Source organism: Arachis stenosperma, chromosome 9, assembly GCF_014773155.1.
Source record: "Arachis stenosperma cultivar V10309 chromosome 9, arast.V10309.gnm1.PFL2, whole genome shotgun sequence".
Lineage (NCBI taxonomy): Eukaryota > Viridiplantae > Streptophyta > Magnoliopsida > Fabales > Fabaceae > Arachis > Arachis stenosperma.
The window spans coordinates 106,316,609-106,343,670 of record NC_080385.1 but is presented as its reverse complement, the minus strand read 5'-3'; the positions used below and the strand labels follow the sequence as shown (position 1 = coordinate 106,343,670).

Genomic DNA, 27,062 nt, shown 5'->3' with positions numbered 1-27,062 from the left:
TAATTATATTAATTTAAGAAAATATCTTCATTATAATTATATCAAATTAATATTTAATGTGCTATTAAACTACCTATAAATCATCGATATTTTTAATCATTCTAATTATATCAATTGATATAGTTCTAATTCTCATTCAAGTGCAATAATTTTATTAGGAGATAATTGATGCACACATTAATAGTGACCCATTTAATTTGATATCAATTAGTGGATAATAATAATAATAATAATAATAATAATAATAATAATAAAGTCTACACGGTACATGCATGCATTATATTTTAAAAAGGTCAAATATATTTTAAAAAATTAGAGTATTAATAATCAATTATGATTAATATCAAGATCAATAATAAATTTTTATAATTATTTTTTGTACTACTAAAGCTACATATAGTGTTTTTTTTTTTTTGTAGAATAAAAAAGGTTGTGATTGATAATATTTTTGTAAAGTTATATCTTATGAACATAAAATTAATTAGATAATAAATTAAATTTTAATTAATATGTTTTATTTTCTGCTTATATTTTTTCATTAATTATTTTACTTTTTATATTTACAGTAATATTGAATGTAAAAAAGAAAAAAAAATAATATTGAATGTCCTATATATATAAAAAAATAATTAATGTCGATAACATATATATTTAGTAAGTATCTCCATTGAAAATATTTGTTAACTAAAATAATTACTATATATATATATATATATATATATATATATATATATATATATAAGGATTAATAGTGAATTGTTACAATTATTTATCATCTAGAAAATTCGTACTTCAGACATAGAACTTCTTCTGTTTATTATTTTTCATACCTAAGGGATACTAACTACGATTCTATCAACAGTATTACCTATGATAGATTATGTAATGAAAAAGTTTGAAAAATAAAGACAAGAATTATAAGGTTATAAAAAGTCTCATCCAAATTTGACAAGAACAACACGACTTAGTTAGAAATGGTTCTTATGGATGATAAGATAAGTTGATTATTTTCCATGATTCTTTCAAGTGATGCTAGGTCCATTTTATAAATAATTTTTGTTTATATTTTAAGTTTATTTGATAAATAAACCCTTGCACGAATCAAAGACAGTGCGATTTTATAGATTTATAAGTGAGTGCTAATAGCCTTTATATTTAATTTGTTTTAGAGTGTGATAATAGCTAATATGTTTGTTGGTAGATTTAACTATTATTATATTATTTATGATCACATTCAGTATATATGTCTGATTTATCGAAGAAAGTAGATTATTAAAATCGATTAATAACTATTTTAGAGTTAATCTAATTAATACTAAATTTAAAAAATAAACAATGTATAACATATTATTTTTTTATTAATCAAATTATTATAATTTAAATTAATTTTAAAAAATAATTTAAAATTATAATTTCAATCTTATTACGTGTATGACACGGGTAATTACACTCGTATGTAAAAAATTTAGGTTTGCTTAGGGTGACAACGAAATAAGTAATAGCGCGAAAAAATAAAAATAATCTAAAAGTTACATATAATGTAAAATTTTTAATTTATTTTATTTATTTAAAAAGTTCAGTTCTTATTTATTATTGCATGCCAAATAAAGTTATGTTGTCCGAAAAGGAAAAAAAGAAAGTCATATCTTTTCTTTTTGACTGAATAAAGTCAGAGACTAGTGTTTCAATCAAGATCACATCCACATGTCAACTGCTTTCTAAAAATAAAATAATATTTTGGATTTAATTTCTCGATCTTTTTCCATTTTTATTTTTTCTTAATCTCTTAAAAATGGGGATTTGAGAATTTCACCAAAATAGTGTGCAGCCGAATCAGCCCCATCCGCTCCCTCTGAACAACGGTAGGACCCTCTCTCTCTCTCTCTCTCTCTCTCTCTCTCTGCATTCGCATCACCCTCACCATTTCCCTCACCCCCTTTCTACCAGGCAAATCCCTTTTATTCTTATTTTCTTTCAAATTATTTAATTGGCCATTCTAGGTTTTTTTTCCTGCTTTTAATGTTATGATCATTTCCTTGTGAAAATAAATTCCTTTTTTTTTTTTTTCTGTGTACATGTTTTACCTTCAATTTGTTAACATGCTGGGAAAATTTTCGATTGGCATGGTGAGATTTTGTGAAGAAAACTTGCCAGAATTTGATTTGGCTTTCTGTGTGTTTGTGCTTTTATAGTATTTTTTGTTTATTATATTTTCTTTTACTGTTATTTTTTTCTTCTTTTTTTTTTGGTGGTTTACACTTTCCTTTAACTTCTTGTGAGCACATGTAATGTAATGTAATGCAATGCAATGCAATAGTCTTATATTTTGTTCTTTTCCTTCATTTATTTGTGTCTTTATCTGTAATTCTCTGCTTAGGTGAATGGCAATGTAGTGTCTAGCCAATTGAGTTACAAGCTTTGTGGCTTTTTTGTGTTTGGTGTGTTTATTTTGGTTACTTCCTTCATGTGAATTGTTACATGTTAGACTCAATACATTGACAAATACCGTCTTTTATTCTATTAGGATGGGTTTGGCTACACTGTAAAGAACCATCGTAGTTGAAACTTGGAGCAGTTTTTCCTTTGGTTATAATATGGGTCTACATGACACTTGTTATTCATGTTTGGCCCTTCTTGTGTTGTGTAAGAAAATTACATCAGTATCTCTTGGTAACAATGATCTGATCCATTTTTTACTTATTACCAGGGTTTGAGATTAGAAATGCTGAGTGGAAGGGTATACTGGAGTTGGAGGAGGTGAGGGGAAAACATAGAAAGGTGTTTTGAGGTATTTATACTTGTGTTCATTTGACCTCATGCCGTATTTTCTATCTACAGAGTGACAATGAAACTATGCCTATTGACTTAGTAGTAGCACCAATAATATAAAGATTTATCTAAAGTAATTTTCTATCTCAATTTCAAAGAATGTCTTTTGCAAACAGTCAATTTTAATAGTTCCCCATTCAAGGATGGCAAAGAAAAAGTTGTCAGTTGAATTGCGTTGCTATTTTCTTTTAACTTAACTCACCTTTTGCAAAACCACACTATTTTATCGATGTCTGGCAATTACCCTGGTTCTCTGAGCAACCTGTTCTGCATGTAAAAATTAATGCCAACCTCAATATAATCCTCATTTTTCCCCATAAAGCTTAAATATGAGATTATCAATCCATAATTTGTGAAACACCAAATGATGTCCATTAACACCATTTGTGATGTTGTTATTGCAGGGAAGGTACTTATTTTAATGATTTAATTTCGAAGTTTTTTGGTTCTTGTGATCAATCCTCTGACAGAAAGTCAGAACCACTCGCCATCATACTTCATGCTTCTCTAGTAATCTAGTTTTATTTCCCATGCGCTCCCTCAGTTGGCTTGCTAGCTGTTGATCAGTACTAAGGCTTGATTTGGTATATCTTTTACTTTTCAAAAGTAGCTTATAAAACCTAGTTTTTAAAAGATAACTTTTTAAAAGTTGTAGCATCTATGTTTGGTAAATTAAGTTAAAAATAGCTTTCAATAAGCACAAGCAACAACAAGTGCATTCGGTAAATAGTTTTTAAAATTTAAAAATACTATAATAGACATTAATGTAAGAATTAAATTTGGATATTAATTAATGTATGAGGTTATACCAGACTTTTTAATTTTGATAAGTACAAACCCATCTTTGAGAAGCTCCACCTTAGGTGCTTTCAAAAGCACCCTTACCTTTTGAAAGCTGCAAGCACAAGCACATGGTCTTTTTTATTTACCAAACGCAAAATAAGAAGTTTGCGCTTTCCACAAGCATAAGCACCCCTTCAAAAAGCTTTACCAAACCAACCCTAAGCCCTACAACATTTTCTTGCACTAGAATAGTGGAAGAACATAGCCCCACTCTCCGTTGTTGATCTAGTAGTGAAATAATGAATTTGGAAAAATTTTTAAGCTTCTTTCTGATAAACATATTTCATCTTAGAGCAAGTATCAGGACTAAATTTTCTGGTTCTGCTGATCTGTCTTCAATAATGTTGTGGCTACTTTGTTGTCATGTGGAGTTACATTCTGGCACTTGGAAGGATTGTGATCTGACATTGTAAACTTACCTATTTCTCGCTGCGTTGTTGGTTGTACTGCTGGATCTGTTGTCTATTGGCAACAGCTCTAATTAGTTTGATGTATCTTTGGGCAAAGTTATCACTTATGATTGTGATTTGATTCTCACTTGTAGTGATGCCCCTCTCTCTCTAGAAAATTATGGGAAAGGAACTGGAAAAATGCTTTTACCATTAGGAATACATTAAAGAATTTAGTTTTTTTACATGGACAATGTAAAAGAGTTTTGCACTATCATCCAATCAAATGCTTGGGTTTGTAAATCATTTAGGTCAGTGGGTGTTTGTTAAGGACTTGGGTATTATGGGGTGCCCAATGTGCCATATCAAGTAGTATGAGACGTTTGATGTTGTGTTTAAGGAGAGTGATTCTTCTTCCTTATCATCTATCTTTTAAAGTGTGGTTCTTTTGTTAGATATTTAACAATGGTATTAGAGCCAGGTTGTCGGTGGCTTGGAAAGGGCTCTTTATAGGCTAGATTAAGGTAAATACTAAAACACTAATGGTTGATAGCCAAGTGGCTATCCCGAGTCAGTGTCAATAGAGTGATCAGCGAAGCCACTGTGGATGTCAACTCTCCAAGGGTAGTGTATTGTTAGGAATTTGAATATTATGGGATGCTTGGTTTTGTAGTTAGTTAAGGAGAGTAGTTCTTCTCCTTTAACAACTAGCTTCTAAGGTGTGGTTCTCCACTTTCCTAAGGTACCTCAACACTTTAGTTGATGTGGCAATGTATGATTGGGTGTTTAATTGAAACTTTTTACATCAAGAATGCACATAATTAAATCCTATGTATAATTCAAGGAGTTATTGGCACCTTTTCAAATTCTTCTCCTCCTCCTCCTCCCCCCCTTCTAGGTATAATATCTCATTGAATCTGGCCTATATTGGAAACTGAAGTTTTCAGATATTCCAGGCAAGCTTTAGTTGGATTGAGTATTAGCGCTGGATGCTGATGGTGGATACAATTTTGTATTGTAGAGACATTCAACACTTGCTTCATAAGGTAGATATATATGTTCTTGTTTAAGCACAATTTCTGTCACTGATATTCCTGTTGTTTTCCCAGATTTCGTGCTTGATTATTGTTCTTGCTGTTAATCTAATCCTTTGCTCATCTTAGGTGATGTTCTAGTAGTGGAAGGGGCTGGAGTCCATAATGGTTATCCATTGTTGATTTGTTGTACATACTGGCAATCCATAGGACTGGCAGATGGCTATGACAAATTTAAATGAAGAAGAAAAAGCCGAAGATTATCTGTTCAAGATTGTTTTAGTTGGTGATTCAGCTGTTGGGAAGTCCAATTTACTTGCGAGATTTGCCAGGGATGAGTTTTATCCTAATTCAAAGTCAACTATAGGAGTAGAATTTCAAACTCAGAAGATGAATATTAATGGAAAGGAAGTTAAAGCACAGATATGGGATACAGCTGGGCAAGAGAGGTTCAGAGCTGTTACATCTGCATATTACAGGGGGGCAGTCGGAGCACTTCTGGTGTATGACATAAGCAGGCGCCAAACATTCGATAGCATTGGCAGATGGCTTAATGAACTTCACAGTAAGAATTACAACTAAGTTTGAATTCCACCTTCACTACCTTGAAGTTGTTACCTGCTTATTTTCTTTGCTATGTTTCTGAATGTTAACTTGTGAATTCATCATGGGATTGAAATAGGAAAATACCTGTGATACTGAAATTTAGTGCTCGTTTGGTACCATAAACCTGTCATTCAAGAAGTATTTATTATTTCTCTCTCTCCCTAGGGTGATTTTGTTTTGAGTTCATGAAACATTATGGAGGGCATTCCATTTGGTGGGTTGGGGATGGGTTGTGAAGATCTAGATGGTGTCTATTGGCTAGAAATATAGGGGAACTTATGGTATGTTTGTGAGTTTTGGTTTTGGAGGGAAATGGAGGAAAGTGAAAGGTTTGAAGTAATAACGATTAGTCCATTTTACACTCTAAACCCTTTATTTCCCTTCCTTTCTCTCCAAAATCAAAATGCAAATATTCCTTAGAAAAGTCATCAGTGAAGCTATTGAAGGAGACTTGGATTTTAATGGTTTATATGTAGACATGATTTGTGGTAAAATACTATGGTATTGTTTGATCTATGTAGCTGACCTTACTACTGCGACAAACTTAGTTCGGATGCTGTGAAGTCCATGAAACATTTTCTTTATTGAGTTTATCATGTTGATGATTGCATATGTTCATTACTGATTACTTAATTAAAAGTCCATTTCTTAATTCCGCTTGGACATATCTACATTTACGTGTTGGTCTTCTCATTGTTATTTTATGTCCACATTGCACATACTAAAGTATACACATTGTTTATCTTTACTTTCTTAAAGGCATTTGGAGCTGTTTGGTTTCTGTTTTCATCTTCTGTTTTCTCTCTCTAGAATTTTGTAAAGAAAAAGACGAAAATAGTGAAAATAAAATTATATTGTTCTGTTTTCATCTTCCGCTGTTTTCTGTTTGCGTGTTATTTTCACTTTTTCTTTCACAAAAATCATGTAATTGAAAACATAGGAAATAGAAATAGAAACTAGACAGGCCCTTAGATATTGTTGTTTTGAATGTGGCCAGTTAGAATTAAGTAAATTGTTGTATTATTTAACAGCTCATTCGGATATGAATGTGGTTACAATACTTGTTGGAAACAAGACAGATCTTAAGGATTCGAGGGAGGTGTCGACTGCAGAAGGAAAGGCCTTAGCCGAGGCACAATGCTTGTTCTTCATGGAGACGTCAGCACTTGATTCATCAAATGTAGTGGCTGCTTTTGAAACAGTTGTGAAAGAGATATACAACATATTAAGTAGGAAGGTTATGATGTCTCACGAGCTCAAAAAACAGGAACCGGCCTCTCTTGAGAATGGAAAAACTATTGTTTTAACAGGAATAGAAATAGGAACAGGAGCAGCCAAGGCAAAAGCAAAACCAAAAGCAAAAGCAAAAGGAACTGGGACTGCAACTGGGACTGGGACTGCAACTGGGACTGCAACTGCAACTGAAACTGGAACTGGAGCTGGAATGGGAACAGGAAAAGAAACAGAGACAGTAGAAGGGGAAGGGGAAGGAGAAGGGGAAGGGGATGGGGAAGGGAAACCAGAAGCAGCAGCTGCAGAAGCAGCAGCACCGGCTAAAAAGGGTTGTTGTTCGACTGGTTGAGATAGAAACGATATTGTGTTGGCTTTTAGAAACTCGGTTTTTGTTATGATTATTCATCCAAATCCTCAATGTCACTCAGATGAAGATTTATCTTATGAATGTTCCCTGCAAGCGAAAGTAGAAATTATCAGTGCATAAGAATTGCAAGGATGAAAAGAACATTGCAACTCTTAACCTTTTATAGGCACTCAGAATCAGGGGGAGGGGGAGAGGGGACGGGGGGCGGGAATTGTGTTATCCAGGAGATGGATTACCTACTAAATCCAAATATTCTTCCCTTTCCCCCCTATGCATAAAAAAATGCACATAAACTTACTCGGATCTGTCTCTAATTGTATCATTATGAATTTACCACAGCTTTTTCTCTATCATGGTTTTGAAAATCGCACTGAACTTATTGGTTCAATTGGATTAATCCGAAATTAGTCATCTATTTGGTTTGATTCAGATAAAAAATCAGTTGCAAAAAATGGATCAAACTAATAAAACCTGCAAAGATCGGTTAACAGATTGAGCTAGGCCGAATTTTATTGGAAAACCAGTTAACAAATATTATTTTATTATAACTAGTTTAATTTTGATTAAATATCAGTTGAATTAAAATTTTAAATTTCTAGTTTTGTCGGTTAAATTTACGAAATCTTGCTATTAAATAAAAAACATATATTCAATATTTTGTAAATATAAAAAACTACTTAATGCATTTTGGTTATATCCTGTCTGAGAAATGTAAGCCAGATCTCAAATGAATTAAATCTAACTAAGAATCTAACTCAATCCACATCTACACAACCTTGATGACGTCGAGCACGGCAATAAAGAAACTGGCTCTGTTTATCTAAATAAGTAACCGATTCCTAAGATATTTCTCATTTATCAAAAAGGGAGATTCCAACGACTTCTCTATAAAAAAGGGAACGGTTACCTACCAATAAAGGTGGAACTATTCTAAAAGGTGGTTATCAATTCTACTATAAATACACTGACACCCTCAGGTATATTCAAAACCCAATTTACTAAAAACCTGCTGAAAACTCTTATTAACTTAAGCATCGGAGTCCGTTGCAGGTACCACCCCCACCTCCTCACGAGGAACTTGGACGGCAGCAGCTCGACACCAACAAAAGTCGGACGCTGTCCAAAAGGAATCTGGACCTCACGTTCAGGCCTAAAAGCAACCTAGTTTCAGGTAACCCATGGAACATTGGTGCCGTTGCTGGAAACTTGGAAGTTTACACCTAACTATGGCGGACGATTAGTTCGAGAATGGACACACGGCGTCTGAATCAGAACCAGAACCTCACAACGATGACCAAGCACTCATGATACCTCCACGACATGATAGAGCAAGAGGGCCCTAATGGGGAGGGGACATCGGAAAACCCTAAACCCAGGAGAATTAATTTAGAAGTACATTGATGAGCGGATAATTTATACGCTTTTTGGCATTGTTTTTAGGTAGTTTTTAGTAAGTTCAAGCTACTTTTAGGGATGTTTTCATTAGTTTTTATGTTAAAATTCACATTTCTAGACTTTACTATGAGTTTGTATGTTTTTCTGTGATTTCAGGTAATTTCTGGCTGAAATTGAGGGACTTGAGCAAAACTCTGAAAAGGAGGCTGACAAAGGACTGCTGATGCTGTTGGAATCTGACCTCCCTGCATTAAAAATAGATTTTCTGGAGTTACAGAATTCCAAATGGCACACTCTCAACGGCATTGGAAAGTAGACATCCAGAGCTTTCCAGCAATATATAATAGTCCATACTTTATTCGGGAATTGACGACGTAAAGTGGCGCTCAACGCCAAGTACATGCTGCTGTCTGGAGTTAAACGCCAGAAACACGTCATAACCCGGAGTTGAACGCCAGAAACACGCTATAACTCGGCGTTCAACTCCAAGAAAAGCCTCAGCTCGTAGATAGATCAAGCTCAGCCCAAGCATACACCAAGTGGGCCCCGGAAGTGGATTTATGCATCAATTACTTACTCATGTAAACCCTCGTAGCTAGTCTAGTATATATAGGACATTTAACTATTGTATTATACATCTTTTGATCACTTTAGATCTAAGGAACATCTGGGGGCGCATAGTCCTTAGACCATGGGGGCTGGCCATTCGGCCATGCCTGAACCTTTCACTTATGTATTTTCAACGGTAGAGTTTCTGCACACCATAGATTAAGGGTGTGGAGCTCTGCTGTACCACAAGTTTCAATACAATTACCATTACTTTATATTGAATTCTCTTTTATTCTTATTCCAAGATATACGTTGCACTTCAACTTGATGAATGTGATGATCCGTGACACTCATCATCATTCTCACCTATGAACGCGCGTGACTGACAACCACTTCCGTTCTACTTTAGGCCGGGCGCATATCTCTTAGATTCCCCAACAGAATCTTCGTGGTATAAGCGAGATAGATGGCGGCATTCATGGGGATCCGGAAAGTCTAACCTTGTCTATGGTATTTGGTGCACGAAATTGCAATAACACTTTTGCAATCCCGCACAACTAACCAGCAAGTGCACTGGGTCGTCCAAGTAATACCTTGCGTGAGCAAGGGTCGATCCCACGGAGATTGTCGGCTTGAAGCAAGCTATGGTTACCTTGTAAATCTTAGTCAGGATATCAGAAATTATCAGGATTGATTGTAAAAAGCAAAAGAACATGAAAAAGGTACTTGTTTTGCAGTAATGGAGAATAGGCTGAGGCTTTGGAGATGCTCCATCTTCCGAATCTCTGCTTTCCTACTGTCATCTTCATCAAACACGCAAGACTCCTTCCATGGCAAGCTGTATGTAGGGTTTCACCGTTGTCAGTGGCTACCTCCCATCCTCTCAGTGAAAGCGATTGCATATGCCCTGTCACAGTCATAGCGGAATTCATCTGTCGGTTCTCAATCAGGCCGGAATAGAATCCAGTGATTCTTTTGCGTCTGTCACTAACGCCCCGCCTTCAGGAGTTTGAAGCACGTCACAGTCACTCAGTCATTGAATCCTACTCAGAATACCACAGACAAGGTTTAGACCTTCCGGATTCTCTTGAATGCCGCCATCAGTTCTAGCTTATACCACGAAGATTCTGGTTAAGGAACCCAAGAGATATCTACTCAATCTAAAGTAGAACAGAGGTGGTTGTCAGGCACATGTTCATATTTGAGAATGATGATGAGTGTCACGGATCATCACATTCATCCATGTTAAGAGCAAGTGATATCTTAGAATGGAAGCAAGCATGATTGAATAAGAAACAGTAGTAATTGCATTAACCCATCAAGACACAGCAGAGCTCCTCACCCCCAACCATGGGGTTTAGAGACTCATGCTGTGGAAGGTACACAAGAAACGTGTAAAGAATGTCATGAGGTCATAAGGTTCTGATTACAATGTCAAAAGATCCTATAAATAGTAAAAGCTAGTATCCTAAGGTTTACAGAAATGAGTAAATGACAGAAAAATCCACTTCCGGGCCCACTTGGTGTGTGCTTGGGCTGATCATTGAAGCTTTTATGTGTAGAGACGTTTTCTGGAGTTAAACGCCAGCTTTCATGCCAGTTTGGGCGTTTAACTCCAAGTTTTATGCCAGTTCCGGCGTTTAACGCTGGAATTTCTGAGGCCGAATTTCTATGCAGGTTTGGGCCATCAAATCTTGGGCAAAGTATGGACTATTATATATTGCTGGAAAGCCCAGGATGTCTACTTTCCAACGCCGTTGAGAGCGCGCCAATTGGGCTTCTGTAGCTCCAGAAAATCCACTTCGAGTGCAGGGAGGTCAGAATCCAACAGCATCTGCAGTCCTTTTCAGTCTCTGGATCAGATTTTTGCTCAGAACCTTCAATTTCAGTCAGAAAATACCTGAAATCACAGAAAAACACACAAACTCATAGTAAAGTCCAGAAAAATGAATTTTAACTAAAAACTAATAAAAATATATTAAAAACTAACTAAAAGATACTAAAAACATACTAAAAACAATGCCAAAAAGCGTATAAATTATCCGCTCATCACAACACCAAACTTAAATTGTTGCTTGTCCCCAAGCAACTGAAAATCAAAATAGGATAAAAAGAAGAGAATATACTATAGACTCCAAAATATCAAGGAAACATAGCTCCAATTAGATGAGCGGGACTAGTAGCTTTTTGCCTCCGAACAGTTTTGGCATCTCACTCTATCCTTTGAAGTTCAGAATGATTGGCATCTATGAGAACTTAGAACTCAGATAGTGTTATTGATTCTCCTAGTTAAGTATGATGATTCTTGAACATAGCTAGTGTATGAGTCTTGGCTGTGGCCCAAAGCACTCTGTCTTCCAGTATTACCACCGGATACATACATGCCACAGACACATAATTGGGTGAACCTTTTTAGATTGTGACTCAGCTTTGCTAAAGTCCCCAATTAGAGGTGTCCAGGGTTCTTAAGCACACTCTTTTTGCCTTGGTTCACAACTTTATTTCTTTCTTTTTCTTTTTCTTCTCTTTTCTTCCCTTTTTTTTTTCGAAATTTTTTTTTTTTTGCATTCACTGCTTTTTTTTTCTTGCTTCAAGAATCATTTTTATGATTTTTCAGATCCTCAATAACAGTTCTCTTTCTCCTCATTCTTTCAAGAGCCAACAATTTTAACATTCTTAAAACAGCAAATTCAAAAGACATATGCACTGTTCAAGCATACATTCAGAAAACAAAAAGTATTGTCACCACATCAAGCTAATTCAACTAGTTTCAGAGATAAATTTCGAAATCCTGTACTTCTTGTTCTTTTGTGATTAAAGCATTTTTCATTTAAGAGAGGTGATGGATTCATAGGACATTCATAACTTTAAGGCAGACTATTTAAATTTTATTAATTATGAACTAAGAACAAGACTCAGAACTAAATATAAGATTAAACTAGAAAATAAAAATAGAGAACAAAATAAGATAAAGAAACGCAAAAACATAGGCTACTAATGATAGAGGTTTTCACAGAGTTAGGACTCAACAACCTTGATTTTGAGAAGTGGATGCTCCCTCAGCTTGAGAGGAGAGCTTTTGGCGTTTCAATTCTTGGATTTCACGCCCCTGCTTCTCTTGTTCCTTTAGCAATTTGCAGATCATGCAGTTCTGATTCTGCTGTTCTTCCTTCAGTTGCTCTATAGTCTCTTGCAACTTGTTAATGGATGCTTCTAGGCTGGCCCAGTAGCCAATTTCAGGGAATTCAGGGAGGAACTCATGCGCCCTCCTCTTGATAGAGTTGTCTTGCACTTGTCCTTCCATTGACTTCTTGGTGATTGGATGTTCAATGGGTATGAACTCATCTACTCCCATTTTTACCCCAGCCTCTTTACAGAGCAAGGAGATCAAGCTTGGGTAAGCCAATTTGGCTTCAGTGGAATTCTTATTTGCAATTGTGTAGATCTCACAAGCAATCACATGATGCACCTCCACTGCTTTTCCAAGCATAATGCAATGAATCATCACTGCTCTCTTGATAGTAACCTCAGAACGGTTGCTAGTGGGCAATATGGAACGCCCAATAAAGTCTAGCCACCCTCTTGCAATTGGTTTGAGGTCTCCCCTCTTGAGTTGGTTTGGGACACCCTTTGAATTGGTTATCCACTTAGTTCCAGGGAGGCATATGTCCTCTAGAACTTGTTCCAACCCTTTATCTACTCTCACCATCCCCCTATTAAAGGAGTCAGGATCATCTTGCAGTTGAGGCAACTTGAAAATTTCTCTAATTTTGTCCAGATGGAAGTACATAACTTTCCCTCTGACCATGGTTCTATAGGTATGGTAAGCGGTTCCAGTCATTCTCTGCTTATCTGTCAGCCACAGATTTGAGTAGAATTCCTGAACCATGTTCCTTCCAACCTTTGTCTCAGGATTGGTTAGAACTTCCCAACCTCTGTTTCGAATTTGCTCTTGGATCCCCGGATATTCATCTTCTTTCAGATCAAATTTTACTTCCGGGATCACTGACCTCAGACCCATTATTTTGTGATAATGGTCTTCATGTTCTTTGGTTAAGAACTTCTCTTGATTCCAAAGATTCTTTGGATTAGTCTCTTTCTTTCCTCTCAAATTGGTTTGTTTTCCCTTAGGAGCCATGATCTTGATGAATCTTGTCTTAGTGATCACAGAAAAGCACACCAAACTTAGAGGTTTGCTTGTCCTCAAGCAAAAGAAAAGAGAGAAGAGAGGGGGAGGAAGAGGAAATTCAAATGGTGTGATGGAATGAGGGAGCCAAACGTGTATTTATAAGGTGGGGAGGGGAGTTTTCGAAAAAGAAGAGAGAAATTTGAAAGGAGATTTGAGAAGATATGGAAAGAAATTGAGAAAAGGGTGAAATTTTTTTGAACAATGTTTGTAATTGATTTGAAATAAATTTAATGAGTGGTTTTGATTTTTGAAGATTTGAAAGTGAATGATGAATGATTGAAGTGTGATTTTGTAGAAAAGTATGGGTGAGAAAAGGAAAGTTTGAAAAAATTTGAATTGAAAACAAAATTGTGGTCCCCCCACCAAGCTGGCGTTAAACGCCCAGAATGGCACCCATTCTGGCGTTTAACGCCCATTTGCTACCCCTTTTGGGCGTTTAACGCCCAGCCAGGTGCCCTGGCTGGCGTTAAACGCCAGAAATCCTTTGTCACTGGGCGTTTTTCAGAACGCCCAGGATGCTGCACACCTGGCGTTAAACGCCCAGAATGGTGCCCATTCTGGCGTTTAACGCCCAAAATGGCACCATTCCTGGCGTTAAACGCCCAGAATGGTACCCATTCTGGCGTTTAACGCCCAAAATGCCCCTTACTGGCGTTTTTTCGCCAGTAAGCTCATTTTCTCTGCTTTTTGAGCTGAATCCTTCTGTAACTCTGTGAATTCCTTCATTTTTGATATTTGCCTTTGTAAGAACTAATCATATACCCTCCTAATGACTGGGTTGCCTCCCAGCAAGCGCTTCTTTACTGTCTTTAGCTGGACTTCTGCTAAGAATCACTCAAGTCTCAGTCTTGAGCATTCCTGCTCAAAATTGCCTTCAAGATAGTGCTTGATTCTCTGTCCATTAACAATGAACTTTCTGTCTGAATCAATATCCTGAAGCTCAACATATCCATATGGTGACACTCCTGTAATCACATACGGACCCCTCCACCGGGATTTGAGTTTTCCTGGAAACAATTTGAGCCTGGAGTTGAAGAGCAGAACTTTTTGTCCTGGCTCAAAGACTCTGGTTGACAATCTCTTGTCATGCCACTTCTTTGCCTTTTCCTTATATATTTTTGCATTTTCAAAGGCATTGAGTCTGAACTCCTCTAGCTCATTTAGCTGGAGCAGTCTTTTCTCACCAGCTAACTGAGCATCCATGTTTAGGAATCTGGTTGCCCAATAGGCTTTATGTTCCAGTTCCACAGGCAAATGACAGGCCTTCCCATACACCAGTTGGTATGGAGAGGTTCCTATAGGAGTCTTGAATGCTGTTCTGTATGCCCACAGGGCATCATCCAAGCTCTTTGCCCAATCCTTTCTTCGGGCCATCACAGTCCGTTCTAGGATTCTTTTTAGCTCTCTGTTAGAGACTTCTGCTTGTCCATTTGTCTGTGGATGATACGGAGTTGCCACATTATGGCTGATTCCATATCTAACCATAGCAGAGTATAGCTGTTTGCTGCAGAAATGAGAGCCCAAATAAAATGATTAGTATTCTGGAAACACCAAATCTGCTGAAGATGTTTTTCTGGAGGAACTTTAGCACGGTCTTGGTATCATTAGTGGGTGTAGCAATTGCTTCTACCCACTTAGATACATAGTCTACTGCCACCAGAATGTAAGTGTTTGAGTATGATGGTGGGAATGGCCCCATGAAGTCAATTCCCCATACATCAAATAATTCTATCTCTAATATCCCTTGTTGAGGCATGGCATATCCGTGAGGCAGGTTACCAGCTCTTTGGCAACTGTCACAGTTACGCACAAACTCTCGGGCATCTTTATAGAGAGTAGGCCAGTAGAAGCCGCACTGGAGAACTTTAGTGGCTGTTCGCTCACTTCCAAAATGTCCTCCATACTGTGATCCATGGCAGTGCCATAGGATCCTTTGTGCTTCTTCTCTGGGTACACATCTGCGGATCACTCCGTCAGCACATCTCTTAAAGAGATATGGTTCATCCCAGAGGTAGTACTTGGCATCTGAAATTAATTTCTTTCTTTGCACATAGCTGTACTCCTTGGGTATGAACCTCACAGCTTTATAGTTTGCCATATCTGCAAACCATGGAGCTTCCTGGACGGCAAAGAGTTGCTCATCTGGGAAAGTCTCCGAGATCTCAGTAGAAGGGAGGGACGCCCCAGCTACTGGTTCTATTCGGGATAAATGATCAGCCACTTGGTTCTCTGTCTCTTTTCTGTCTCTTATTTCTATATCAAACTCTTGCAGAAGCAACACCTATCTGATAAGCCTGGGTTTTGAATCCTGCTTTGTGAGTAAGTATTTAAGAGCAGCATGGTCAGTGTACACAATCACCTTTGATCCCACTAGGTAGGATCTAAACTTGTCAATGGCATAAACCACTGCAAGTAACTCTTTCTCTGTGGTTGTGTAGTTCTTTTGTGCGTCATTTAGAACACGGCTGGCATAATAAATGACGTGCAAAAGTTTGTTATGCCTCTGTCCCAACACTGCACCAATGGCATGATCACTGGCATCACACATTAATTCAAATGGTAATGCCCAATCTGGTGCAGAGATGACTGGTGCTGTGACCAGTTTAGCTTTCAGGGTCTCAAATGCCTGCAGACCCTGTGTGTCAAACACAAATGGTGTGTCAGCAGCTAGCAGGTTACTCAAAGGTTTTGCAATTTTCGAAAAATCCTTTATAAACCTTCTATAAAATCCTGCATGCCCAAGAAAGCTTCTGATTGCCTTAACATTGGCAGGTGGTGGTAATTTTTCAATTACCTCTACCTTTGCCTTATCCACCTCTATTCCTCTGCTTGAAATTTTGTGCCCAAGGACAATTCCTTCAGTCACCATAAAGTGACATTTCTCCCAGTTTAAAACCAGGTTAGTCTCTTGGCATCTTTTCAGGACAAGTGATAGGTGGTTAAGACAGGAGCTGAATGAGTCTCCATATACTGAAAAGTCATCCATGAAGACTTCCAGAAATTTCTCTACCATGTCTGAGAAGATAGAGAGCATGCACCTCTGAAAGGTTGCAGGTGCATTGCACAGACCAAAAGGCATTCTCCTATAGGCAAACACGCCAGAAGGGCAGGTGAATGCTGTTTTCTCTTGGTCCTGGGGATCTACTGCAATTTGGTTGTAGCCTGAATAGCCATCCAAAAAGCAGTAGTAGTCATGACCAGCTAGTCTTTCTAGCATTTGGTCTATGAATGGTAAGGGAAAATGATCCTTTCTGGTGGCTGTATTGAGCCTTCTGTAGTCAATACACATGCGCCACCCTGTGACTGTTCTTGTAGGAACCAGTTCATTTTTTTCATTGTGAACCACTGTCATGCCTCCCTTTTTGGGAACAACTTGGACAGGGCTCACCCAGGGGCTATCAGAAATAGGATAAATAATCCCAGCCTCTAGTAATTTAGTGACCTCTTTCTGCACCACCTCCTTCATGTCTGGATTTAGCCGCCTCTGTGGTTGGACCACTGGTTTGGCATTATCCTCCAATAGGATCTTGTGCATGCATCTAGCTGGGCTAATGCCCTTAAGATCACTTATGGACCACCCAAGAGCTGTCTTGTGCGTCCTTAGCACTTGAATCAGTGCTTCCTCTTCCTGTGGATCTAAAGCAGAGCTTATAATCACTAGAAAAGTGTCACCCTCTCCTAGAAATGCATATTTCAGAGATGGTGGTAGAGGTTTGAGTTCAGGTTTGGGAGGTTTATCCTTCTCCTGAGGAATTTTCGAAAATTCCTTTACTTCCTCTAGTTCTTCTTGATCAGGTTGAGCATCTTTGAAGATGTCCTCAAGCTCTGATTCTAGGCTTTCAGTCATATTGATCTCTTCTACTAGAGAGTCAATAATGTCAGCGCCCATGTAGTCATCTGGTGTGTCTGGATGCTGCATTGCTTTCACAGCATTCAACTTGAACTCATCCTCATTGACTCTCAGGGTTACTTTCCCTTTTTGTACATCAATGAGAGTTCGTCCAGTTGCTAGGAATGGTCTTCCTAGAATGAGAGTTGCACTTTTGTGCTCCTCCATTTCCAGCACCACAAAGTCAGTGGGAAAGGCAAAGGGCCCAACCTTGACAATCATGTCCTCTATTATGCCTGATGGGTGTTTAATGGAGCCATCAGCAAGTTGGAGACATATCCTGGTTGGTTTGACTTCTCCAGCCAACCCAAGCTTTCTGATAGTGGATGCAGGTATTAGATTGATGCTTGCTCCAAGATCACATAGGGCTGTCTTGGTGCAAGCACCTTCTAATGTGCATGGTATCATAAAGCTTCCAGGATCTTGAAGCTTTTCTGGTAAGCTTTTTAGAATGACTGCACTGCATTCTTCAGTGAGAAACACTTTTTCAGTTTCTCTCCAATCCTTCTTATGACTTAAGATTTCTTTCATGAACTTAGCATAAGAAGGTATCTGCTCAAGTGCCTCTGCAAACGGAATTTTATTTCAAGAGTTCTTAGATAGTCTGCAAAGCGGGCAAATTGCTTATCCTGTTCCGCTTTGCGGAGTTTCTGAGGATAAGGCATCTTGGCTTGATATTCCTCAACCTTAGATGCTGCAGGTTTATTCCTTACAGAAGTGGTTGAAGAAGCCTTGTTAGAGGGATTACTGTCAGCACTCTCAGGTGTCTGATTCTCCCTTGGCGTCTGAACGCCAGGATTGGGAGGAAAATGGGCGTTAAACGCCAGCTTTTCTCCCTTTTCTGGCGTTTGAACGCCAGAACTGGGCAAGGAATGGGCGTTTAACGCCAGCTTTCCTTCCCTTTCTGGCGTTTGAACGCCAATAACATTCCTCTCTGGGCTCTTACTGTCCTCAGAGGGATTTTGAACAGTGGTTTGGTTATCCTCTGTCAATTGTTCCTTGTTTGGCTTTTTGCTCTTTTGAGCAGTGCTATTCAGTGTCTTCCCACTCCTCAGTTGAACTGCTTGACATTCCTCTGTTATCTGTTTAGATATTTGCTGTTTTGCTTGATTCAACTGCAGTTCTATGTTCTTGTTAGCAACCTTAGTATCATAGAGCATTTCTTTAAATTCTGCTAACTGTTCTGTCATCAGGAGCAACTGTTGATTAAGCTCATTCATCTGTTCTTGAGGATTAGGATCAATGACTAATGCCATGACTTCCTCCTTGGGAACGAACTCATTGCTAGAATATAAGTATTGGTTTCTAGCAACAGTGTCTATAAGCTCTTGAGCTTCTTCAATTGTCTTCCTCATGTGTATAGATCCACCAGCTGAGTGGTCTAAAGACATCTGAGCTTTTTCTGTGAGCCCATAGTAGAAGATGTCTAACTGTACCCACTCTGAAAATATTTCAGAGGGGCATTTTCTAAGCATACCTCTATACCTCTCCCAGGCATTATAAAGGGATTCATTATCCTCTTGTTTAAAGCCTTGGATGTCCAGCCTTAGCTGTGTCATCCTCTTTGGAGGGTAAAAATGATTCAGGAATTTGTCTGACAACTGTTTCCATGTCTTTATGCTTGCTGTAGGTTGGTTATTTAACCACCTTTTAGCTTGATCTTTTACAGCAAATGGAAACAGTAATAGTCTGTAGACATCCTGATCTACCTCTTTATCATGTACTGTGTCAGCAATTTGTAAGAACTGTGCCAGAAACTCAGTAGGTTCTTCCTGTGGAAGACCGAAATACTGGCAATTTTGCTGCACTATGATAATGAGTTGAGGGTTGAGCTCAAAGCTGCTTGCTTTGATGGGAGGTATACAGATGCTACTCCCATATGCAGCTGTAATGGGGTTAGCATATGACCCCAGAGTCCTCTTGGACTGATTAATTCCACTTGAGTCCATAATGGACAAAAGGGAAATGATAATGATTGCAAAGAGATAAATTTTGTTTTTGTTTTTGTTTTTTTTTTTTGAATTAACCTAAACTAAAAAATAAAAGGAAATTAAAATAAAAATTCGAAAATCAAAAAGAAAATAAGATCAAAGCAAATTGAGAACTGAATCAATTAGTAAATCAAAAGATTTGACAAAAGCAATTAAAAGATATGATTGAAAAATTTTTATGAAAAAGATTTGTTTTTTGAAAAGAGGAAAGAGAAAAACAACAAAAAGACACCAAACTTAAAATTTTTAGAAAATCAAACACTAATTTTCGAAAATTTTAAAGGAAAAACACAAAGAGGACACCAAACTTAGAATTTTTATGAATCAAAAAGGGACTAAGAACATGCAAAATCGAAAATTTTTAAAAGAAAAACAAAAGCATGCAATTGACACCAAACTTAGAATATGAAACTAGACTCAACTAAAAGACTCTAAACCAACAAAAATAAAACAGTCCTAATCTAAGCAACAAGATAAGCCGTCAGTTGTCCAAACTCGAACAATCCCCGGCAACGGCGCCAAAAACTTGGTGCACGAAATTGCAATAACACTTTTACAATCCCGCACAACTAACCAGCAAGTGCACTGGGTCGTCCAAGTAATACCTTGCGTGAGCAAGGGTCGATCCCACGGAGATTGTCGGCTTGAAGCAAGCTATGGTTACCTTGTAAATCTTAGTCAGGATATCAGAAATTATCAGGATTGATTGTAAAAAGCAAAAGAACATGAAAAAGGTACTTGTTTTTGCAGTAATGGAGAATAGGCTGAGGCTTTGGAGATGCTCCATCTTCCGAATCTCTGCTTTCCTACTGTCATCTTCATCAAACACGCAAGACTCCTTCCATGGCAAGCTGTATGTAGGGTTTCACCATTGTCAGTGGCTACCTCCCATCCTCTCAGTGAAAGCGATTGCATATGCCCTGTCACAGTCATAGCGGAATTCATCTGTCGGTTCTCAATCAGGCCGGAATAGAATCCAGTGATTCTTTTACGTCTGTCACTAACGCCCCGCCTTCAGGAGTTTGAAGCACGTCACAGTCACTCAGTCATTGAATCCTACTCAGAATACCATAGACAAGGTTTAGACCTTCCGGATTCTCTTGAATGCCGCCATCAGTTCTAGCTTATACCACGAAGATTCTGGTTAAGGAACCCAAGAGATATCTACTCAATCTAAAGTAGAACAGAGGTGGTGTCAGGCACATGTTCATATTGAGAATGATGATGAGTGTCACGGATCATCACATTCATCCATGTTAAGAGCAAGTGATATCTTAGAATGGAAGCAAGCATGATTGAATAAGAAACAGTAGTAATTGCATTAACCCATCAAGACACAGCAGAGCTCCTCACCCCCAACCATGGGGTTTAGAGACTCATGCTGTGGAAGGTACACAAGAAACGTGTAAAGAATGTCATGAGGTCATAAGGTTCTGATTACAATGTCAAAAGATCCTATAAATAGTAAAAGCTAGTATCCTAAGGTTTACAGAAATGAGTAAATGACAGAAAAATCCACTTCCGGGCCCACTTGGTGTGTGCTTGGGCTGAGCATTGAAGCTTTTATGTGTAGAGACGTTTTCTGGAGTTAAACGCCAGCTTTCATGCCAGTTTGGGCGTTTAACTCCAAGTTTTATGCCAGTTCCGGCGTTTAACGCTGGAATTTCTGAGGCCGAATTGCTATGCAGGTTTGGGCCATCAAATCTTGGGCAAAGTATGGACTATTATATATTGCTGGAAAGCCCAGGATGTCTACTTTCCAACGCCGTTGAGAGCGCGCCAATTGGGCTTCTGTAGCTCCAGAAAATCCACTTCGAGTGCAGGGAGGTCAGAATCCAACAGCATCTGCAGTCCTTTTCAGTCTCTGGATCAGATTTTTGCTCAGAACCTTCAATTTCAGTCAGAAAATACCTGAAATCACAGAAAAACACACAAACTCATAGTAAAGTCCAGAAAAATGAATTTTAACTAAAAACTAATAAAAATATATTAAAAACTAACTAAAAGATACTAAAAACATACTAAAAACAATGCCAAAAAGCGTATAAATTATCCGCTCATCAGTATTCCGAGTAGGATCCCGGGAATCCGGAAAGTCTAACCTTGTCTGTGGTATTCCGAGTAGGATTCCGGTATTGAATGACTGTGACGAGCTTCAAACTCCTGAAGGCTGGGCGTTAGTGACAGACGCAAAAGAATCAAGGGATTCTATTCCAACCTGATTGAGAACCGACAGATGATTAGCCGTGCTGTGACAGAGCATTTGGACCATTTTCACTGAGAGGATGGGATGTAGCCATCAACAAGGGTGATGCCTCCAGACGATTAGCCATGCAATGACAGCGCATAGGACCATTTTCCCGAGAGGATAAAAAGTAGCCATTGAAGACGGTGATGCCCTACATACAGCTTGCCATGGAAAGGAGTAAGAAGGATTGGATGAATGTAATAAGAAAGTAGAGATTCGAGAGGATTCTAGCATCTCCACACGCCTATCTGAAATTCCCACCATTAATTTACATAAGTATTTCTATCCTATTTTATTTTTTGTTTATTATTAATTTTCGAACTCATCATAAACCAATTTAATCTGCCTAACTGAGATTTACAAGGTGACCATAGCTTGCTTCATACCAACAATCTCTGTGGGATCGACCTTACTCACGTAAGGTATTACTTGGATGACCCAGTACACTTGCTGGTTAAGTTGAACGGAGTTGTGTCCACACATATAGCCAATAGCCATTAAATAAATCTCATGCAAATACAAAGAGGGTCACAATTTCGTCCACCAAGTTTTTGGCGCCGTTGCCGGGGATTGTTCGAGTATGGACAACTGACGGTTCATCTTGTTGCTCAGATTAGGTAATTTTATTTTCAAAAAATTTTCAAAAATCTTTCAAAAATATATTTTTTTATTATTATTTTCGTTTTTCTAAAGTATATTTTCGAAAAAAATAATAAAAATACAAAAAAATCATAAAATCATAAAAAAACCAAAAATTTTTTGTGTTTCTTGTTTGAGTTTTGAGTCAATTTTTAAGTTTGCTGTCAATTGCATGCTTTAAAAATTTTTTCTTGCAATTTTCGAAAATTTATGCATTCATAGTGTTCTTCATGATCTTCAAGTTGTTCTTGGTAAGTCTTCTTGTTTGATCTTGATGTTTTCTTGTTTTGTGTTGTTTGTTGTTTTTCATATGCATTTTTCGTTTGTTAGAGTCCATGCATTAAATATTTCTAAGTTTGGTGTCTTGCATGTTTTCTTTGCATAAAAAATTTTTCAAAAACATGTTCTTGATGTTCATCATAATCTTCAAAGTGTTCTTGGTGTTCATCTTGACATTCATAGTGTTCTTGCATGCATTTTGTGTTTTGATCCAAAATTTTCATGTTTTGGATCATTTTCGTGTTTTTCTCTCTCATAATTAAAAATTCAAAAATAAAAAATATATCTTTTCCTTTTTTCTCTCCAAATTTTTGAAATTTTGGGTTGACTTGGTCAAAAATTTTCAAAATTAGTTGTTTCTTACAAGTCAAGTCAAATTTTCAATTTTAAAAATCTTATCTTTTCAAAATCTTTTTCAAAAATTATATCCTTTTCATTTTTTTCTATTTTTCAAAAATTTCAAAAATCTTTTTCAAAATATTTTCAAAATCTTTTTCTTACCTTTATATCAAATTTTCGAAAATTAGATAACAATTAATGTGATTGATTAAAAAATTTGAAGTTTGTTACTTGCTTGTTAAGAAAGGTTCAATCTTTAAGTTCTAGAATCTTATCTTTTAATTTCTTGTTAGTAATGAATTTTAATTTAAAAATTAAATCTTTTTCAAACATATCTTATCTTATCTTTTATATCTTATCTTTTTCAAAATTTTATCTTTTTCAAAAATTTGATTTCAAATATCTTATCTAACTTCTTATCTTCTTATCTTTCCAAATTTGATTTTAATATCTTTTTCAACTAACGATTTGACTTTTTATTTGTTTCTTATCTTTTTCAAAACCACCTAACTACTTTTTCCTCTCTAATTTTCAAAAAATATCTCATCTCTTTTTCAAAAATTCTTTTTGTTTTAAATTTTAATTTTAATTATATCTTATCTTTAATTTTCGAAAATACTAACCCCTTTTTCAAAATTATTTTCAAAATTCTCCCTCTCTTTTCTTATTCTATTTAATTAATTAATTACTAACACTTCTCTTCACCTCTCTCCATCTAAATATCTGAATCCCCTCTTCTACATTCTTCTCCCCTTTCTTCTTCTACTAACATAAAGGAATCTCTATACTGTGACATAGAGGATTCCTCTTCTTTTCTTGTTTTCTTCTCTTTCATATGAGCAGTAACAAGGAAAAGGGCACTCTTGTTGAAATTGATCCAGAACATGAAAGGACTCTGAAGAGAAAATTAAGAGAAGCTAAGTTACAACAATCTAAAGGTAACCTTTCAGAAACATTAGAACAAGAGAAGGAGATGGCAGCCGAAAATAATGCAAGAAGAATGCTTGGTGACTTCACAAAGCCAACGTCCAAATTTGATGGAAGAAGCATCTCCATTCCTGCCATTGGAGCCAATAATTTTGAGCTTAAGCCTCAATGATGACATGTCATCATATACCCATTTTCTATGCTTTTTCATACAAGAAATTGATGATTTGTGCTTAAATATTGAATGCTTTTTGTACTTAAATTATATATTTTCTTGATATTTTAATTTTTTATATCTTGTAGAAAATAAGAAGAAAAAGAGGCAAAGAAGCACAAAAAAAGGAGAAAAAAAGAGCTTTGGGGTACACTTTGAAGTTGGGGTACACTTTGGAGCCTTAGGCCACGCTTTTAAAAGCGTGGCCCATGACCAAATCAAGAAAGGAAGCAGCCAGCACGCACACGATCCTGCCCTTGCCAAGGGCAGGGCAGAATCGTGATGCAAAGTGTGGTTGGAAGCAAGAATTTTCGCTAAGTTAAAATCTGGCCGCACACAGCATGACCATGCCTACTTCAAAGGGCTATAACTTGAGCTACAGACGTCCAATTGATGTGCTTCCAGTTGCGTTGGAAAGCTGACATTCAGAGCTTTCCAACGATATATAGCAATCCATATTTGGCGCACAATTGAGGCAGGAACGAAAGGCATCTTTAAGGGCCATGAGAAAGCAAGAAACTAGGCCTTACTTTGGTGCCAAGAAAGCCAAGGAAATTGAGTAGCGTGTGTTTCGGCCATGGTTCGAACTTGGGACATCAAAGTGAAAACACTGCCCTGCCCTCCGCGAGGGCAGGGCAGCATTTGGGTTGGTGCACAAATCTGGCGCACCACACACAAATCTGGCGCACCAATTCTCTCCTGGCAGCACCAGCGTGCATCGCAACTCAATCCTGGCAGCACCACATTTTTCTGCCCTGCCCTCCGCGAGGGCAGGGCAGCATCCTATGCACCAAGCTCAATTCTGGCGCACCAATTTTCAATTCTGGCGCACCAATTCCTGATTCTGGCAGCACCAAGGAATTTCTGGCGCACCAACTTTTCCTGCCCTGCCCTTGGCGCGGGCAGGGCAGCATCTGGCGCACCAAGGCCGCACCGGCTTGCACCACGGACGCACCACCATGCACCAATTTTCTGCCCTGCCCTCCACAAGGGCAGGGCAGCCTCCTGGGAGTGTCATGGGTCAAAAATCAACCAAAATTCAATTTAATTCAATTCCTCACCAAATTGAATCAAGGCCAACCAAACCCATTTCTCCTCAAATCCAAAGCAAGCTAAGCCCACATCATCACTCAAAGGCACATGGATCAATTAAATTAGGATTTTTATTTTTAATTTGTTTTAATTTCATTTTCATTTTTCACTTTGTAAAGCCTATATAAAGGCATCATTTTCATCTTTGTAAGGGAGCTCCATTAGAAAAAGGCGAGACCCACTAGGGAATATTAGGATTTGAGAGCTCTCTCCTTTAAGTTTTCCTTTCTGCTTTAAATCTTGGGTAGAGAATTGAAGAAATTCTGTTTCAATCTCACCTTGAGATCTCTTGTTTACTTTTTCTGCATAATTGAAATTCACATACTGCTTCATCTTCTCTTTAATTCTGCAATTCATTTTTCTTCTTTCTTCTGCAAATTGTTCTCTGAATTGATCAAGGAAGGGCTTGAGATCTAGACTTGTTCTCTAGTCTCATTGATTCCCTGAGATCTTGAATTTCTTTTCTGAGTTTCACAATTGAGTTGAATTTTGTTTCTGTTTTGGTCAAGTGAGCAATTGAGCTCTTGGCTTTTCTTCTATTTTTACTGTTCCATTGGCTTTCAATTTACTTTCAAGCAATTTAATTCTTCTGCACTTGTTCTTCATTTTAGATTTCTGTTCATGATCCCAATCTCCTTTCCTGCATTCTGCACTTTCACATCTTTGTTCACATTGAGCTTGATTTAATTTCCTGCACATTTACATTTTCTGCAATTTAAATTTCTAGTTGCTTAATCTATTGCTCTCTTTAATTTCCTGCACCCAATCCCCTTTACATTTGATGCAATTTACAATTCTTGCAATTTAAGTTTCAGCTCTTTTACTTTCTTGTTCTTTAAGTTTCCTGCAATTTTATTTTCTGCATCTTTTAAATTCCTTGCAATTTACTTTCTGTTGATCAACTTCACACAATTCACTCAATGTTAGCTTGACTAAACTAATCACCCACTAAAATTGCTTGATCCATCAATCCCTGTGGGATCGACCTCACTCTAAGTGAGTTATTACTACTTGATGCGACCCGGTACACTTGCCGGTTGGATATGTGTGTTGGAAATTCATTTTTCCACAAAAACACCATCAAGTTTTTGGCGCCGTTGCCGGGGATTGATTAGATCAACAATGATTAAGTGGGTGAGAAGTCTAGATCAAGCATTTTTTTTGTTTTTGTTCTCTGTTTTAAAGTGAAACCAAGGTGTTTGAGTTATTGCCTCACTAAGAAATTCTTTCTATATGACATGAATTTCAAATTTCATTGATGTTTACAAAATACAAATGGAGTTCAACTCATCTTATGGTCAAACAAAATTTTATGGGATATCACCCACCATCACCAATCTCTAATGGTGGTTGGGAATATCACCAGGAAACTTCAAATTCTGGGCACTCCAATCCATGGAGCTATGCTTCAGAACCACAAGATGAGAAAGAAAATCATATGGGATATTTCCCTCCACCACAAAATGATGCAAGTCATGATTCTAACAGTGGCTGGGAAGGGAATTCTAGTGCTCCATGTGATATTCATCCAAACACATCATCACTTGACCATACTTCAACAGAAAGCCCCTTTCGAAACTCACCACCCACACAAACTTCCATGAACCACTCAAGGCTCTCAAAGCTTGAGTCCATGTTAAAAAAATATGAGGAGGAGACAAAGAAATTCTGGAAAAGAAAAGAAAACTTCTTCACAAACATGGAAGTGCACGTAGCTCAAGTGGTGAGTGCAACGAAAAAGGAGGAAAAACAAGAGGAAGAGGCTACTGCATCAAGTGAAATTGCAAAGAAGGAAGAGGTGGTGGAAACATTTGAACCTAAAACTGCACTTGAGATGACAAGAGAACCTGAACACTCACAACCTCCTCAAACTCCCCTGGACCAAAGATGCTCAACACTGATCGAAAAATATGAAGAGGAGATGAAGAAAGCTTGGGAAAATCAACAAACCTCCTCCATGAAAGAGCTATTAAAGCAAATGTTGAGTGTAAAAGAGGAAGTGGAAGAACA

The 27,062-nt window shown here is 37.5% G+C and overlaps 1 protein-coding gene across 4 annotated transcripts; it reads left to right on the top strand.

The window, feature by feature from the left end:
- The first annotated feature begins 1,774 nt into the window (after positions 1 to 1,774).
- Positions 1,775 to 7,651, top strand: LOC130950580 (ras-related protein RABA5a-like). Of its 4 annotated transcripts, XM_057879111.1 has the most exons (6): positions 1,775 to 1,862; positions 2,708 to 2,788; positions 3,234 to 3,413; positions 5,018 to 5,107; positions 5,225 to 5,660; positions 6,733 to 7,651. In XM_057879111.1, exons 5-6 carry the CDS (start codon positions 5,315 to 5,317, stop codon positions 7,281 to 7,283), a joined length of 897 nt encoding a protein of 298 aa, XP_057735094.1. In that variant the 5' UTR covers positions 1,775 to 1,862; positions 2,708 to 2,788; positions 3,234 to 3,413; positions 5,018 to 5,107; positions 5,225 to 5,314; the 3' UTR covers positions 7,284 to 7,651. The 4 variants fall into 4 exon arrangements, with proteins under 4 accessions (XP_057735094.1, XP_057735096.1, XP_057735093.1 ...); XM_057879113.1 differs by lacking the exon at positions 3,234 to 3,413 and having other exon boundaries at positions 6,781 to 7,651; XM_057879110.1 differs by lacking the exon at positions 3,234 to 3,413.
- Positions 7,652 to 27,062: the final 19,411 nt, after the last annotated feature.

What these genes read in the sequence shown, in the direction of transcription:
- LOC130950580 (XM_057879110.1), top strand. Translation starts at nt 5,315, where the DNA reads ATGGCTATGACAAATTTAAATGAAGAAGAAAAAGCCGAAGATTATCTG. An exon ending in ATGGCTTAATGAACTTCACA is followed by an intron (nt 5,661 to 6,732) that starts GTAAGAATTACA and finishes ATTATTTAACAG; the next exon opens with CTCATTCGGATATGAATGTG.